A 16,131-nucleotide genomic window follows, 5' to 3' on the forward strand; every position below is an offset into this window, starting at 1 on the left:
GTTCCATCTGTGAGGAGGGCTGTGTCCAGCCTTCCTGAGGGCATTGGTCCCGGCCATTCTCCAACTTTATGTCTATCTAATGAGGCACGTAGTCAAAGATTACTATCGATGAGTATTCTGCCCTCGCTACTTTTGACAGCACCATTCTCCTGTGATATTATACATATCGGCTTTGTGCATGTGGAAGAAACAGAACTCTTTCTCTCGGATCGTTGAACCTCCATGGATCCACTCAACCCACCCCCAATCTGCTTCATAAAAGGTGTTTAGCTCTCGAGCCATTCCTGTTACGGCTCTCTGCCTGGGGTTGGATCAGTCCATCTTTGGGTCTTGCACGTAATTAAAAACACCCACCATGATGAGTCGGTGGTGCCTAGGGCAGAGATTATGGCCTAGATTTTGGCGTTTTCTTGATGAACTCTGTCATACCAGTTTGGGGAGTATATATTTACCGTACTACTGGAGCCCCTTCCAGGGTACCGTTGACCATGATGAATCGACCCCCTTGATCCGTCGCGGTATTCGTCGCTGTAAACGCTATTGTCATGCTAATACAGCCACCTTGCCCTGGTGTCGAAACATGCATGAAACGTTTGTCCCACCCAGCCCTTCCTTACCCAGTCGGCCCCTCTCTTAGATACGTCTCCTATAGGAAGGCTACGTCAACCCTCAGGTTTTTGAGATCGGCGTGGACTCTGGGTCTATTCACCAGCTCGTTGAGGTCTCACATTCCATGTAGCTATTCTAATGGGGGGGGGGGGGGGGGGGGGGGGCTGGGCTTGTCCCGCCGCTCCTGTGGGGTCAGCTGGAAAGTCTGTGGGGCCAACTGTCGTCAGTTCTTTGCCGCCACACGGGCACCCCGCTCCGAGACTGAGGTTTCACCTCCTCTTTGGAAATTTTTCAGCTGGGTTCCTGGTTCTTCAGCGCTTTGGGCAGCATTGCAGTCGATGGGTGTTAACTTGGGAGGTTTTCTATTCTTCAGGTGCTCATTTGTTGAGGTTAAAGGGCCTTAACCAAGGTTACTAGATGAGACAACCTTTTGTGCGACCGCTCAGCTCATGGCCGCCCTTACACCATGATTTTGCCCTCTGGTCCTAGAAGCACCCAGAAGAGGAAACACCCTCTCAGCATCTACCCTGCCAAGCCCTCTGACAATCTATAGTCTCACAAAGGTCGCCTCTCATTCTTCTAAACTCGAATAGCTACTCTACCTCTTCTAAGAAAATCCCTCCATACCTGGGAATCTTTCGACTGCCTTCAATGCCAGTATATCTTTCCTCAGATAAGGGGATCAAAACTGTTCACAGTAATCCATTTATTTGTTTAGTTGATTTCTACTTGCCACCCAGACTCCACTCAACCTGTATTAAGGTCAACTTAAATTTGACTGCAGTTAAAACAGCGTAAGGAATGAGTGTGGTCTTTCTGGAACACATCTGCATAACCAGGGCTGTGTAAACTGAGCTGTATCATCCAGTTACACTGCCAGACTATTATTAGTGACTCAAATCATGCAACGTTATATGCAGCTACATGGAGAAGAAGACGAGAGAAAGAGAAAGAGAGAGTTGCTATTACTATGTCTGCCACCCAGGACTTTTTTATCCTTGAGCAAGCAGACACGGATGCACGAGCAAGGATCAGACCGTAGATCAGGCGCAATGCCTGTTTTTGTCAGCTTGGATCTAGTATGTCCCTCTTGCGGGGACAATGAACTGGATTCAACTTGAATTTGGATTGTTTTTTGAAGTGAGCAGGGAGATGGATTCAGGATTTGCCCCATCCACACTGCACATGTAACTCTGAGAAAGGAATAATTTGTTTTCAATAATGCACTAGCAAGGTCTCAGCAAGCAAATCACAAAATGCACAAGTATACCAAGTAACAGAAGCTTATACATCCTGGCACCCAGTGTTCTTTAACTCTTACAGATAGGAACAGGCTGCTTGCAACTATAGCGTAGCAGGTTTGGGGAACGCTGATTTCACTTTGTAACACAACACAATGAATGGCATATAGTGTCCTGAAATAAGCTCACGATAAGTGCTCATAGCCACTTGAAGTCAAGTTTCTTACCCAAGTTAAATTGTAACAAGTCTACCTCTACTTGGGCTACAATGACTCCCTGAGACGAGCGCACATTGTTTCCGTCTCTTTCTTTCCCCCCCCCCCCCTTCCTTGTGCTGGCTTACACTGTGGTACAGATCATGGATACTAGTCACCTTCCAGCACACTGCCCAAGTGATCATACTGCACATACAAGCCAATACAGCAGATATGGTCTGGCTTTCAAGCACTGTCAAACCCTTTCCTGTTTCCACCTGCAATTTATGCGCACACACACCTGGAAAACAAACACGCGGAGGAACCCTGGCTAATTGTTCTCATACCCAACCTAAAGAAAAAGCCAATTGATGCACCACATCAAATGGTTTCTCCCAGCTTTGATCGCACTGTTGTAGCTGTCACTGCAAATCTCGGTTGTCTCAGTGAATTGCTTCACTGTTTTAATGTTTTCACAGAAAAACATCTCTACCTGTCCCGTTGAACAAGGTGATCAATGTTAATAAGTTGCTGACGCATTATTACTATTATATACAGCTCTCTAGTATTCATTATTATGCCCAAATATCTTAATGTATGACTGTATGTACTCACCCATTTTAATGCCAAACTGCATTCCAACACCTACACTCTAACTCTCCTGATCCTCACGGTAATATAAAAAGTAAGGTATGGGGAGCACAATACAAAAAATGGCCATACCACAAAGTTCAGAGGACATTTTACACTGCCTTCAACTGTCAGTAATTTGGGACAAAAAAATCAGAGCCACAAGAGAAGTGACCAGAACGTGGGTGGTAATATAGACACCTCACTGTGTCAGCTGATGAAGGTGAAACCTAAGCTCCTATGCAAGAGTCGATAGATACACTATATTAAACAGGGTGTACCTGGATGTAGCAGCCAGTTGTGTGTTCTCAGAGCTGGGGAAGGCATGGTGGAGGTAGTTGCTGAGGAGCTTATCATTCACAAAACCTGCATCAACAAAAGAAGTGTGTGGAATCAGGCAATTGTGACGAATGCAGACTTAATAGTTTTGCTATTAAAATACATGGATATTCAAACATAGTCACTTCAGTTGTGGTGTTTGCATGAACTCCTGAATGCAATTGGTTGAAACGCAGTCATGCATTGTGAACCATTCTCCCTTTCTCACCTTCCAGATCTCACATTATGTTCTCTAAGAAACGTAGAAACAGAAGTTTCCAACATTCAGCTGGATCAAATCGATTCACCCAGATTTGACCCATAACCCTAGATGCCCTTACCTAAAAAGCATCTATTGACCTCCGTGTTGAAAGCTCCAACTGACCCCCAGCATCCACAGTACTTGCACTTTGACAAAGAGTCATTGGACTCGAAACGTTATCTCTTTTCTCTCCCTACAGATGCTGCCAGACCTGCTGAGATTTTCCAGCATTTTCTCTTTCGTTCCAGAGTACTTTGCAGGGTTGAAGAGAGTTCAAGGTTTCCTTTGCGTGTAAATGTGCTTCTATATTTCCTTATAAATTATAAAATCACAGCCAGACCATTTATGGCTTCACTTCCTTGGTATTTGAATGACATTGCAAACAATATTTTCTGCTGACAGTCCAAGAACAACATTCTGGCTGCCACACCATTGAGCAATGTTGTGGCTGTATTTGGGTGCTGACTCAATATTTGGTCCCAACACTCAATCAAACAGCATGTTTCTTCCCTTGTTTGAAATAGGCAGAGAACAGAATGTATTCAACCAATCTGCACTTGCAAAACCCAAAACATCTCCTGCTGGAAGCGATTCTGCAATCGGGCTATACTCACTGAACAATCTTGGGTGCGCTAGTAGCTACAATAACCAGTCAAGCTCGTAACATGTTTTATGCTTGCTACAAAGCGACATTCATCCATCAAAAGGAACGCATTCAAGCCTCGTGCCTTTTTTGAATTACCCTGAGGCTTGGGGAGCCCATGGCAGTGCCTCAGTTAATCAGAATCGACTTGACAACCAATCAGGACTCGTCTCTCCTATAGTATAAATTGTTGCAACTGTTTGAAATTTGACATTCTTACAGCTGTCCTGAGAAGTGCAAGATGAAAAATTTCGGCAACATGTCTCTCTTTTCAGCTATATTCAACTTTCGTACTAAGCACTTGTTCGAAAATAAACTTCAGAGTGACGGAGCAAGGGAATGGGACTGACAGGAGTGCTCAACACAGAGCCAATAGCAACTTGTGGGTCAAATAGTCTACTCTTGTGACATAATGAACACAATTGCTGGTATCAGTTCTGAACTTATGTTGATCCCTTCACCATTGTCCACTTGATGTGTCATCACAGCTTAACTTGAAGGAAGTAGACATTCCCCCACTGTGGAGAGGTGCAGAAAGAGTCACATTCCTCCAAGATGCAGCACAGTGGCTTACAGTTCTACCTCTCAGTGCCAGGGACCTGGGTTCAATTCCAGCCTTTGGCGTCTCTCTGTGTGGAGTTTGCGCTTTCTCCCCAAGGTTTCCTCGGGGTGCTCCAGAGATGTCCAAAGATAGGCAGGTTAGGTGGATTGGCCTTGCAAAATTGCCCCTCATGTCCAAAAGTTAGGTGAGGTTACAGGAACAGAGCAGGGGAGTGGGCCTAGGTAAGGTGGTCTTTCAGAGGGCCGATGCAGACTCGATGGGCCAAATGGCCTCCTTCTGCACTACATAAATTCTAAAAAAAAGTGTATGTGCCATAGAAAGAGCCAAGAACAAAAAGTTATTAAATAAATTGATAGTTTCTTCAAAAAAAAGCTCCTTTTTGGAGTTTGCTAGAGACAATGGACCTGCAGGAGAAGGAGAACATTGAACTATGGAGGTGGTGTTTGGGGATGTTGGTTCTCTCTGCCCCCCCCCCCCCCACCCCACCCCCCATGCTGGGGAGTTGTTTGTTTTTCTACTGTTATTGTTGTTATTTTCCCATTTCTCCGGGAGGGGGGGTTCGGAGGAGAACCTTTTTCCACTCAGAGGTCATTCTGTTTTTTTGCAGGGTTTTCCAGTGAAATGCTGGAGGGTTGTGCTTGGGGAGTGCACTCCTTCTTTTCTGTGTGTTATTCTCCTTTTTCTCTTTCTTTCTTATTGTTGTTTGCATCATGGGAACCATGAGCAGGGTCTGCCAGGCTTGCTAGTTCTCGGGAGCGCAATGGAGGGGGGGGGGGGGGGGGGGGGGTTGAGCAGATGATTAATGTGTTGGGGGGGTTGGGATTGTTGCTTTGTTTGGGGAAGGGGAACTGCTGACAGGGGTGGGGCAGTTGACGTACAATAGGAGGGTGTCGAGGATGGTGGCCATCCAAGGGAGGGCCTGGAGGGTTGAGTGACGTGGGCCCAAGATGGGGCTATGGTTGATCAGGCCGGGGGAGGGGGGGCGCCGACCAGACTGATCACATGGAAATATGAGGGGACTGATGGGCAGGTCATGAGATCCTACATGTTCGCTCATTTGAGGAGCTTACGGGTGGCATTTTTGCAGGTAACACATCTGAAGATCGATCAGACCAGGCTAAGGAAAGGGCGGGTAGGTGTCAGGTCTTCCATTCAGGATTTGATAAGAAGACGCATGGGGTGGCCGTGCTAATAAATAAGCGGGTAGCATTTGAGGTAGGAAATATAGTAGCAGACTCGGGTAGTAGAAACTGGAGGGGATACCTGCGGTCGCCCAAATGGGGACGATGTTGAATTCATGAGGCGGGTACAAGGATAAGAGTGAGTCTGCACATGTTTTCATGTCTGCGTGGGTCTCACCCCCCACAACCCAGGTAGGTGGATTGGCCACGCTAAATTAATAATTAATAATCTTTATTGTCACAAGTAGGCTTACATTAATACTGCAATGAAGTTACTGTGAAAATCCCCGAGTCATCACATTCCAATGCCTTTTCGGGTACACAGAGGGAGAATTCAGAATGTCCAATTTACCTAACAGTACGTCTTTCGGGACTTGTGGGAGGAAACCAGAGCACCTGGAAGAAACCCACGCAGACATGAGGAGGATGTGCAGACTCCACACAGACAGTGACCCAAGCGGGAATCAAACCCAGGAACCTGGTGCTGTAAAGCAACAGTGCTAACCAGTGTGCTTCCATGCAGCCCCAATTGCAGACGTTGATTTGGGAGTCAATAAGGGGGCGGAAAGGTGGTTAGCACTGCTGCCTCAATGCCAGGGACACGGGTTCAATTCTACCCTTGTGTGACTGTGTGGAGTTTGCAAATTCTCTCCACGCCTGCGTGGGTTTCCTCCAGGTGTTCTGGTTTCCTCCCACAGTCCAAAGAGGTGCCGGTTAGGTGGATTGTGTAGGTTGGGTAGATCGCCCATGATCAACGTGCAGGGGGACGGGGACAAGGCCGAGGGAAAGTGGTCTGTCAGAGGGTCGGTGCAGACTCAATCGGGCGAATGGCCTTTTCTGCAGTGTAGGGATTCTATGAAGTCACTGAATAATTAGATCATATAGAATTTTATCATAGAATTTACAGTGCAGGAGGCCATTCGGCCCGTCGAGTCTGCACCCGGCTCTTGGAAAGAGCACCCTACCCAAGGTCAATACCTCCACCCTATCCCATAACCCAGTAATCCCACCCAACACTAAGGGCAATTTTGGACACTAAGGGCAATTTAGCATGGCCAATCCACCTAACCTGTACATCTTTGGACTTTGGGAGGAAACCGGAGCACCCGGAGAAAACTCACGCACAAAAGGGGAGGATGTGCAGACTCCGCACAGACAGTGACCCAAGCCGGAATCGAACCTGGGACCCTGGAGCTGTGAAGCAATTGTGCTATCCACAATGCTATCGTGCTGCCCTATACATCAGTCATGTCTGTAATTCTCCTGGTAACAAGCACGGTGGCGCAGTGGGTTAGCCCTGCAGCCTCACGGCGCCGAGGTCCCAGGTTTGATCCCGGCTCTGGGTCACTGTCCGTGTGGAGTTTGCACATTCTCCCCGTGTTTGCGTGGGTTTCATCCCCACAACCCAAAGATGTGCAGGGTAGGTGGATTGGCCATGCTAAATTGTCCCTTAATTTGAAATAATGAATTGGGTACTCTAAATTTATATTTATTTTTTTTAATTCTCCTGGTAACAGTCCATCCCTCCAGCTAGCAACACCAATCAAACAGACATAATTCCAAAACATAGAACAGGAAGAAGGGCCATTCAGCCACTCAAGCTTATTTCTCCATTCAGTGAGACTCTTGTTTAACTACATGCAACCTAACTCCATTTACTTGTCATTGCCCCAATTCCATAACACCTTCACTGAACAAAAATCATCCATCTCAGATTTCAAATTGATTCAGCAGAAGCCAATTCCAAACCTCGAATGTTTAATGTTTCCTTATATCTCTCCCGAAAGGTCTGACTCATTTTTAAACTATACCTCCTGGTGCTAGACTCCTCAACCAGTGGACAGACGTTTACTAAAACTACCCTACCTGCCCCCAGGTGTGGTCGAGCCAGGGGTTTGAATAGCAGAAGCATGGTTTCCAGCTCTTAGTATTTAAATTTTTATATATAAAAGTTAACATTTTATTATTCATTTGACAAAATTTTGCCCTTTCATTTAACCTATTACTATTGCTTTGGGTTTTTAAAAAATAAATTTAGGGTACCCAATTCATTTTTTGTGCAATTAAGGAACAATTTAGTGTGGCCAATCCACCTACCCTGCACATCTTTGGGTTGTGGAGGCGAAACCCAGGCAAACATGGGAAGAATGTGCAAACTCCACAGAGTGACCTAGGGCCAGGCTCGCACGTGCGACCTTGGTGCTGTGAGGCAGCAGTGCTAACCATGTGTCACCGTGCTGCCTACTATTGCTTTGCAATGTATCACTTCTATCTACACTACATACATTGCCATCTGTGTTTGTGTCATTGGCATATTTAGATCTGTGCTTTTTGGGCAGTGCGGCAGCACAGTGGTTAGCACAGTTGCTTCATAGCTCCAGGGTCCCAGATTCGATTCCCGGCTTGGGTCACTGTCTGTGCGGAGTCTGCACCTTCTGCTAAATTGCCCTTAGTTTCCATAAAGGTTGGGTTGGGTGGGGTTATTGGATTACGGGCATAGGGTGGAGATGTGGGCTTAGGTAGAGTGCTCTTTCCAAGGGCCGGTGCAGACTAGATGGGAAGAATAGCTTCCTTCAGACTGTAAATTCTATGATTCAAACGCAAGGGACCCGGGTTCAATTCCCGGCTTGGGTCACCGTCTGTCGGGAGTCTGCACCTTCTCCGCATGTCTGCTCGAGTTGCCTCCGGGTGCGCCGGTTTCCTCCCACAAGTCCCGAAAGACGTGCTTGTTAGATGAATTGGACATTCTGAATTCTCCTTCTGTGTACTCATACAGGCACCAGAATGTGGTGACCTGGGGATTTTTACGGTAACTTCATTGCAGTGTTAATGTAAGCCTACTTGCGACACTACTAAATATTATTCTAAATCACCTTAAATCATTATTAAATACAGTGAATAGTTAAGACTCCAACATAGATCCCCGAGAGACACCACGAGTCAGTTCCTGCCAATTAGAGTACCTGCCCATTATTCCTACTGCTGACTCAGCCAATTTTCTAACGAGGTCAATAATTTGCCTTCAACTCCAATATGCTTCAATTTTAGCTAACATTCATCAAATGCCATCTGGAAGTCCATATAAATAATATCCACAGGCATTCCCCTCTGCACTAATTTCGTCACTTCTTCAAAAGATTCAATCTGATTCATCATGCACGATCTGTCCATTACAAACTGGAAATGCACATTTAATTATAGACATTAGTCATTTCCCACCAACAGATGGGCGGCACGGTGACACAGTGGTTAGCACAGCTTACACACAGCGCCAGGGACCCAGGTTCAATTCCAACCTTGGGTGGCTGTCTGTGTGGAGTTTGCACACTCCCTATGACTGCGTGGGTTTCCTTCCACAGTCCAAAGATGTGCCAGTTAGGTCCACTGGCCATGTGTCCAAAGGTGAGGCAGGGTTCCAGGGATAGAGCGGGGAAGTGGGCCTAGGTAGGTAGCTCTTTCGGAGGGTCGTTGCAGACTCGATGGGCCGAATGGCCTCCTTCTGCACTGTAGGAACTCTGTGATTCGCTAACTGGTCTATAATTCCCTGGGTTCCCCCCTCACCTTTCGTAAATAGCAGCATAACACACACCAATTTCGAGTCTAAAGAAACAGTTCCCGAACTAAGAGGATTTTGGAAGATTATAAATTGGCCATCTACAATACTCTCATCTACTTTCTTTTGAAACCCTGGGATATTTAGAGACAGGGTCAGGTATTAACACCCAACTCCAAAGCTTCAGCAGGACCTGCTGGTTTACCTCGCAACTCTTGGATTCTAAACTCCTGCCTCCAATTGGAATTTTAATTTTCTGCAAAAGGCCACGGCACCCTGCATGCCAGTGTAAGATAGAAACTGGCAGTGGATTTGAACAATACGGACAACCCATCCAAGCCACAAACATTCACTGCCTGGTGACACACAGCAACCTATAATTTACCCTACATGTTATAGGCTTCCAGCTAATATATACACATTCATATCTGGTTCGTACAGCTAGCTGTACATAAAAATGTATAAAATATATTGAGTCTGTTTATGCAAGCATTTTCTATCCACAAATTCCACTCCATCATGATTTTTGATCTTTAATACTTTTTACATCAACATTTGCTACTCAACATGGCATTGCAATCAAATAAAATGAGAATTGTCTGTAAACAAGTTCTGATGATACACTAGTGGTCAGCTGCAACCACAGGAGTCAATCATTTATGGGACAGAAGGTGGCCTTTCAGCCCAATGAGTCTATGCTGGCACGTTGTGGAGCAATCCAGTCAGTCCCATTACCCGCTCTATCCCTATAGCCCTGCAGGTTCATTTCCTTCAAGTACTTATCCAATTTTGTTCTGAAATCATTCATCATAGACAATGAGTTCCAGATCTTTACCACTTGCTGTGTAAAAAAGTTCTTCCTCACATTTCCCCCTGCTCCTCTTGCCTAAAACCTTAAATCTATGTCCCCTATTCCCCTTGACATCAACTAATGGAAGTTCTTCTTCATGTGGCAATCAGGGGATTTTCACAGTAACTTCATTACAGTGTTAATGTAAGCCTACTTGTGACAATAAGGTTATTATTAACCTTATCCAAACCCATCAAGATCCTGTATCTCAATCAAACCTCCCCACAATCTCCAAGGAAAATAGCCCAGCTTCTTCAAGCGACCTGATAGTTAAAGTTCCGCATCCCTGGAAACGTTCAGGTAAATCTCTGCAATCTCTCAAGAACCCTGACATCCTTCCTGCAATTGGATGCAATATTCCACTTGCAGCCGAACCCAAACTTTAGAAAGATTCAGCATAATTTGCCTGTTTAAGTACTCAATACCACTATGAAGATCATGATCTCAGATGTTTACTAACTACTCTCTTAATCTGCCCTGCCACCTTAAAAAGATCTATGCACGTGCACCCCCCCCCCCCCCCCCCACGTCCCTTGGTCCCCAATACTCTTTAGAATTGTGCCACTAAGTCTAGATTGCATCTCTCCATGCCTTCTGCCAAAATGTGTGACCTTGTACTTATCTGTATTAAATTTCATCTGCCACTTGTCTGCACATTCTGCTTACCTACTTATTGCAGGCAATTTGTGCTGGCTTCTGCAAAGCCACAAGGGATCAAAGAATACTGTGTTAAACAACTCCAGTGTCTGTACAGTTTATGTCCAGTTGCATCAACTCCTCATGGTCAAACCACACCCCTCAACTGAAAGCAAACTATTTACAACTATTACATGCACTCAACATTCAGCTCTTATTAAACTCAGGTCAGCATCATATAATAAAGATCACACCAACAGCCACAACACTACCTAACTCCAATTATAGCTCAATTGCAGGGAATTGAGCAAGTTCTGATAAAATCAGGCTCCCTCAACTGTGATTTTAATCTCCCTGTTGGGGTGGGGAGAGGCGAGGGTCGAATGTGAAGATTAATTTAATCTAATCCCACATCTACCTGGGAAGAATCAACAAGGCACAGATATGGGATCAGAACTGGATTCTGTTCACACTGAAGGAACAGGGCCATCAAGCCAACCAGTACTCTTCCCAGGTCAAGCTAGTGGTGAGAAATACAAGACCTTTCACAATATTCAGACATCTTGAAGCACTATCCAGCCAAGCAAGTACTTTTGAAGTGCAATGACTGCTCTGACGTACAGAATGTTGTGGACAATTTGCGCACAGTCTCACAAACAGAAATGTGATCATTACTGGACAATTCCCGCAGAATCACTACAGTGCAGAAGGAGGCCATTCAGTCCCTCAAGTCTGCACTGATCCTCTGAAAGAGCTTGCTACCTAGGCCCACTTCCCTACCCTATCCCCATAATGCCACCTAACCTGCACATCTTTGGACTGTGGGAGGAAACCGGAGCACCCGGAGGAAATCCACAAAGACACGGGGAGAACGTGAAAATTCCACACAGAGAGTCACCCAAGACCAAAATCTACCTGGATCCCTGGGGGTGTCAGACAGCAGTGCTAACCAATTTGTTGGAGGGATGATCAATATTGACCAGGAGCCCAAGGGGAATACCGCAGTTCTTCATGGAAGAGTATGCTCACTTGTGGGGGCAGGCAGGGCGTCAGTTGAACATCTCCATGGACTGCACCTCCCACACTACTCTCCCTCAGTCCTGTACTTTCAGCAGCCAGGTTTTCAATCTTTACTGGACACTAGAAAGTGAGGGGTTCTTGGAAGAATATAGGGAAAATTATGATCTCAGTGTAGCAACAGCACACCTCGACGTCCTTGATGAAGGACGCCTCATAAGGTGGACAGGAAACAACAGAAGATTGACTTCACATACTCAAGTAGAAAAGCTCTGGAAACTCCTGCACCTCCTGGGAGCAGCTGTGCAGCAACTGACAGCCCAGAGTCAGAGCTGACATTGTTGTTTGAGAACTCCTTATAAACTCAAATATACTGGCCACCAGGGAAGATCAGCAGACACAACAACAACCTGTTGCAATCTCTTAAGACTGCCCCAGAGCAGACTTCTCAAGTCCTTATACACAAGAGGAAGTGGATAACAGCCTGATCAAGTCAGGCAAAGCAGGAGTCGATGGGATTTACTCAGAGTTCCTTAAGAAAACAAGATCACAGGGACTGAAGATGCTAACAAAGCTATTCACCCACATCCATTACACAGGCACCCAACCAAACATTTGATGCCATTCCAAGGTAGTGGTCATTGTAAGCCAGGGAAGCCATTTGCCAACCCATTCATCTGCAAACCCATATTGCAGCTCGCAGTAAAAAACTGGAACTGACACTGAACGCCTCCTACTAAATAGACTCAGTCCCCCACCTTGGAATCAGCAATGCCCCACAACAGGCAGGTTTTTGCACTGGCCACATCTGCTCCAAGCACGTCCTGTGTCATGTGAGAGTACCTTTAAGAAATGGATGGTTATGTGATGTACCTTTAAGAAATGGAGCAGCTCACATCACTGAAGTGATGTCAGAGGGTGGGGGGAGTTGAGCTCACTTCTGTATTTAGTTTCAGTTTGAGAGAACAGCTGAAAAGTGCCTGGCTGGTTTGCTGAGAGCTGCATGAAGAAAAAGAGCTTGGGTGTGTCTGTGTTTGCAGTGAGCTGGATCTGGGGTGATCTCTGCCAGGGAAGACTATCTCTGAATTATTTGGGTGATTTAAACTCATAATAGTAATGCATTTAACCTGATGTGTTTCTGTTTAAAGGTGTTAAGTCTTTTGGAGGTTTGAAGGAACATTTTGAGGGATAATTTTGTGTTGTATTATTTTTGGGGTTATCTTTGAAGTAAGGGGTGTTAAGTGATCCAATGTTTATTTAAAAAAGGTTAAGTTGAATTCATGGAATAAACATTGTTTGTGTTTAAAAACCCACGTGTCCATAATTGTAACACCACACCTGGAGACCAAGCCGTATGCTTCAAAAGCAACAATACATTAAAGGGAGAGGTTGGTTGAACTTCATGATGCATTTTGGGGTTCTGAACACACCGCTCCCATAACACCTGACACTGACCATACAAATAAACTCCAGAAAGACCTGAAGACAGGTCTTCATTGACTTGTCCTGTGCCTATGTCACAGTGTGGTGCCCAGGTCATCTGTTGTCTGAAACCCCTACTGAAAACGAATTAACTCAATGATCAGCGACCAAACGTTCACCATGGAGATCAAATCAGCCAGTCAAGCACACACAACGTGCCCCCACAGAGATCAGTCCTTGCACATGCTTTCTTCAACATATATACTGGTGAACATCCTCCCACAAAAATCACAGCTCTTCACATAAACTGATGGCATGGCCACTGCTTTCCTTGCTAAAGAGCTCCGGGACATAGAGAAAACACTCACTGTTTCAGAAAATGGAGTATTTCACCAAGCATTGCCAAGACTGTTGTATTAGCCTTCCACCTGAACAACTCAAAAGGCCAGGGAAGAACTTCATGTTCAGTTATGAGGCTGAACACTTACCCATGACCCAACACCAAATACACTGGCATCACTTGCGACCTCACGGTAACAGCACCAGAATACAGGAGCCAAGGTCAAAACAAGCAAATCTCATACAGAAACTGGCAGGTTCCACCTTGGGTAACAGAACCATCTCACTATGCGCTGCTTTACTTGCCCTGGTCTACCTAACCACCGAGAACTGCTCAACCTTGCTCAGGATCTGCCACACAAACGTGGTTGATATCCATCTCTAGGAAGTTATGTGGTTTATTTCTGGGATGTTGAGACCAACACAGTTTGAGTGACTGCCTGTGTGAGCACGCATTGAACCTGTCGATGTTCACAGAAAAAACATTCTCCTCCAAGAACACAGCCTATTTCAGTACTAGGACATTGGAGTCCCACTGGCACAGTCCCTCAAAGAAACATCCATGCAGTTGCCTAAAATCCCATAGCCCCTACTGGAACACATTGCATACCCTGCAGCCCACCTCTCAATGGCGCACCTGCTGGTGTCTGCAAAGATCACCAATTATAACCTGGTAACTGACCCGAGTGAAGACCCAGGTTTCAACTTTCCACAGAAAATATGGTTGATGCCCGACGACTTGGAAGGCAGTCCAGGTGAGACATGACCACTTGCTCCACACATGCACATGAGAATCAGCTCAAATTGTGACCCTGACCCTCCAGGTCAGACCTGAATTCCTGCCCTGAGAGATCCATTCCTGGTGTCATTGAAACCACTCACACTGTCAGCTGAAGCCATTAAATGGGTTGGTAACCTCGACATCAAATTGTCAGTCCAGATTATGAGGGATTTGAATGCACGACCTTTGCACACAGAGAACACGTTAGCGCTGAGTCAGGGGCTCACACCAATTAGGTTTTGCTAATGCTGAAACGCAAACACAGCTCCCATTAATGGAGGTTTCAATGAGCCAACAATTGTAGAGAATTCCACCAAGCCAGCTGAACAGCAATATCCTAGTCCTGAAATAGGAAGAAATCCCCCTTTGCATGCCAGCAGCTTCACGGGACATAGTTATCATCCAGACAGCAGCCACCTGATGCTTTAAATCTCCATTCCTTCATGTTATTTTTAAACTTTTACAATACAAGGTCTACACAAACTATCAATATTAATGGGGGTGGGATATAATAATAATCTTTATTATTGTCACAAGTATGCTTGCATTAACACTGCAATGAAGTTACTGTGAGTATCCCCTGGTCGCTACACTCCAGCATCTGTTTGGGTACACAGCGGGAGAATTCAGAATGTCCAATTCACCTAACATGCACATCTTTCGGGACTTGTGGGAGGAAATCAGAGCACCCTGAGGAAACCCATGCAGCCACGGGGAGAACGTGCAGAGCCCATGCAGGACACTGATCCAAGCATGAATCGAATCAGGGACTCTGGCGCTGATATCCATACATACATTCCGACAAGCACTTGGATTGATTCAAATTTCTGCACGGCCAGTGCTGCAAACATACCTGTGACCTTTGGTTTCTCTGTGTCAGAGGTCAGCCGATAGCTCCTCCTGGAAAAGGACGTGCTGGAACCTTTAGACGTCATTTTCCACATCGGTGTCTCGATAACTTATAAATCTGTGTGTGGAAAAATTTTGCATAGCAACAACTTCATTATTGCCATTCCATGCTTTGAGTTGGGTGCAGTCATCTAACACAGTGTGAGCTGAGAATCAGCAGAAAACAGAAGTGAAAACATAACACTGAGTGAAAGCAAGGAAAATCTGACAATCAGACCACTCCTGAATTAATTTCTGATTGCCTCAGTTTAATTTAGAAGCCATTCCAAGTTCAACTGGGGTGAAGGGGGCTCAAGGAATCCAATGTTTTGTGAAATAAGCAGAAAAGTACAGAATTGCACCAACGTTCTTGCAAAGCACCAGAACATGAGCAACAATGCACAACAGAAAGATCACGTATTTTGGAAGTGGCAAAACCATCAACCTAACAACAACCAAGAGGAGAGATGTAAAAGAGACCAATGCTGATTATGGTGAGTTAGTACTCAGGAAACCAGGCCCGGTTGTCAGCACTTGACCAAGTAGGTGCAGGCAAGCGGTCGGGGATCAGAGGGACAGAGACAAAACCTCCTGGAGAGGTGGATGAGCTACAGTCCAATCTGGGAAGTGAAGGGGAAGCAATCATGCTGTGTAATTGGGGGTAGTGGCAGGAGAGAGGTTAATGGTCAATGGGGATGGGATTAATGAGCAAGAGTGGACAGCGGCTGCATGTGTGACATTTGTTCCTGCACTTTAGGGGCATGGAGCCAAGGGAGGGAGTCAGCATGGGCATGTGTCACTGCTGGAGCTCATAATGGGGTCAGTCAAGGGGCACAATGGGAGGAGGAGGAATATGGGGCGGGGGTCAATGCTCTGGGGGGGGGTGGGGGGGGGGGGGGGGGGGGGAGACAGATGGGAGGGGGGGGGGGGGGAGGGGGGAGGTGGACGGTCGGGGGGGGCAAACGGACTGGGTGGGGGGCGAACGGAGGGGGGCGGACGGACGGA

The 16,131-nt window shown here is 46.0% G+C and overlaps 1 protein-coding gene across 2 annotated transcripts in view; it reads right to left on the minus strand.

Moving 5' to 3' along the window:
* The window catches only part of LOC119973187 (E3 ubiquitin-protein ligase RNF123), a 537,603-nt gene that overhangs the window by 519,988 nt on the left and 1,484 nt on the right, over positions 1–16,131 (minus strand). For both annotated transcript variants that reach the window (XM_038810837.1, XM_038810836.1), the window contains exons 2-3: positions 15,092–15,205; positions 2,956–3,040 (exon numbers count right to left, since the gene is read on the minus strand). In XM_038810837.1, coding sequence (XP_038666765.1) covers positions 2,956–3,040; positions 15,092–15,182 — 176 coding nt within the window. In that variant the 5' untranslated portion in view covers positions 15,183–15,205. The remainder of the gene's footprint in view (positions 1–2,955; positions 3,041–15,091; positions 15,206–16,131) is intronic.

This window comes from Scyliorhinus canicula, chromosome 11, assembly GCF_902713615.1.
Source record: "Scyliorhinus canicula chromosome 11, sScyCan1.1, whole genome shotgun sequence".
Classification (NCBI taxonomy): domain Eukaryota; kingdom Metazoa; phylum Chordata; class Chondrichthyes; order Carcharhiniformes; family Scyliorhinidae; genus Scyliorhinus; species Scyliorhinus canicula.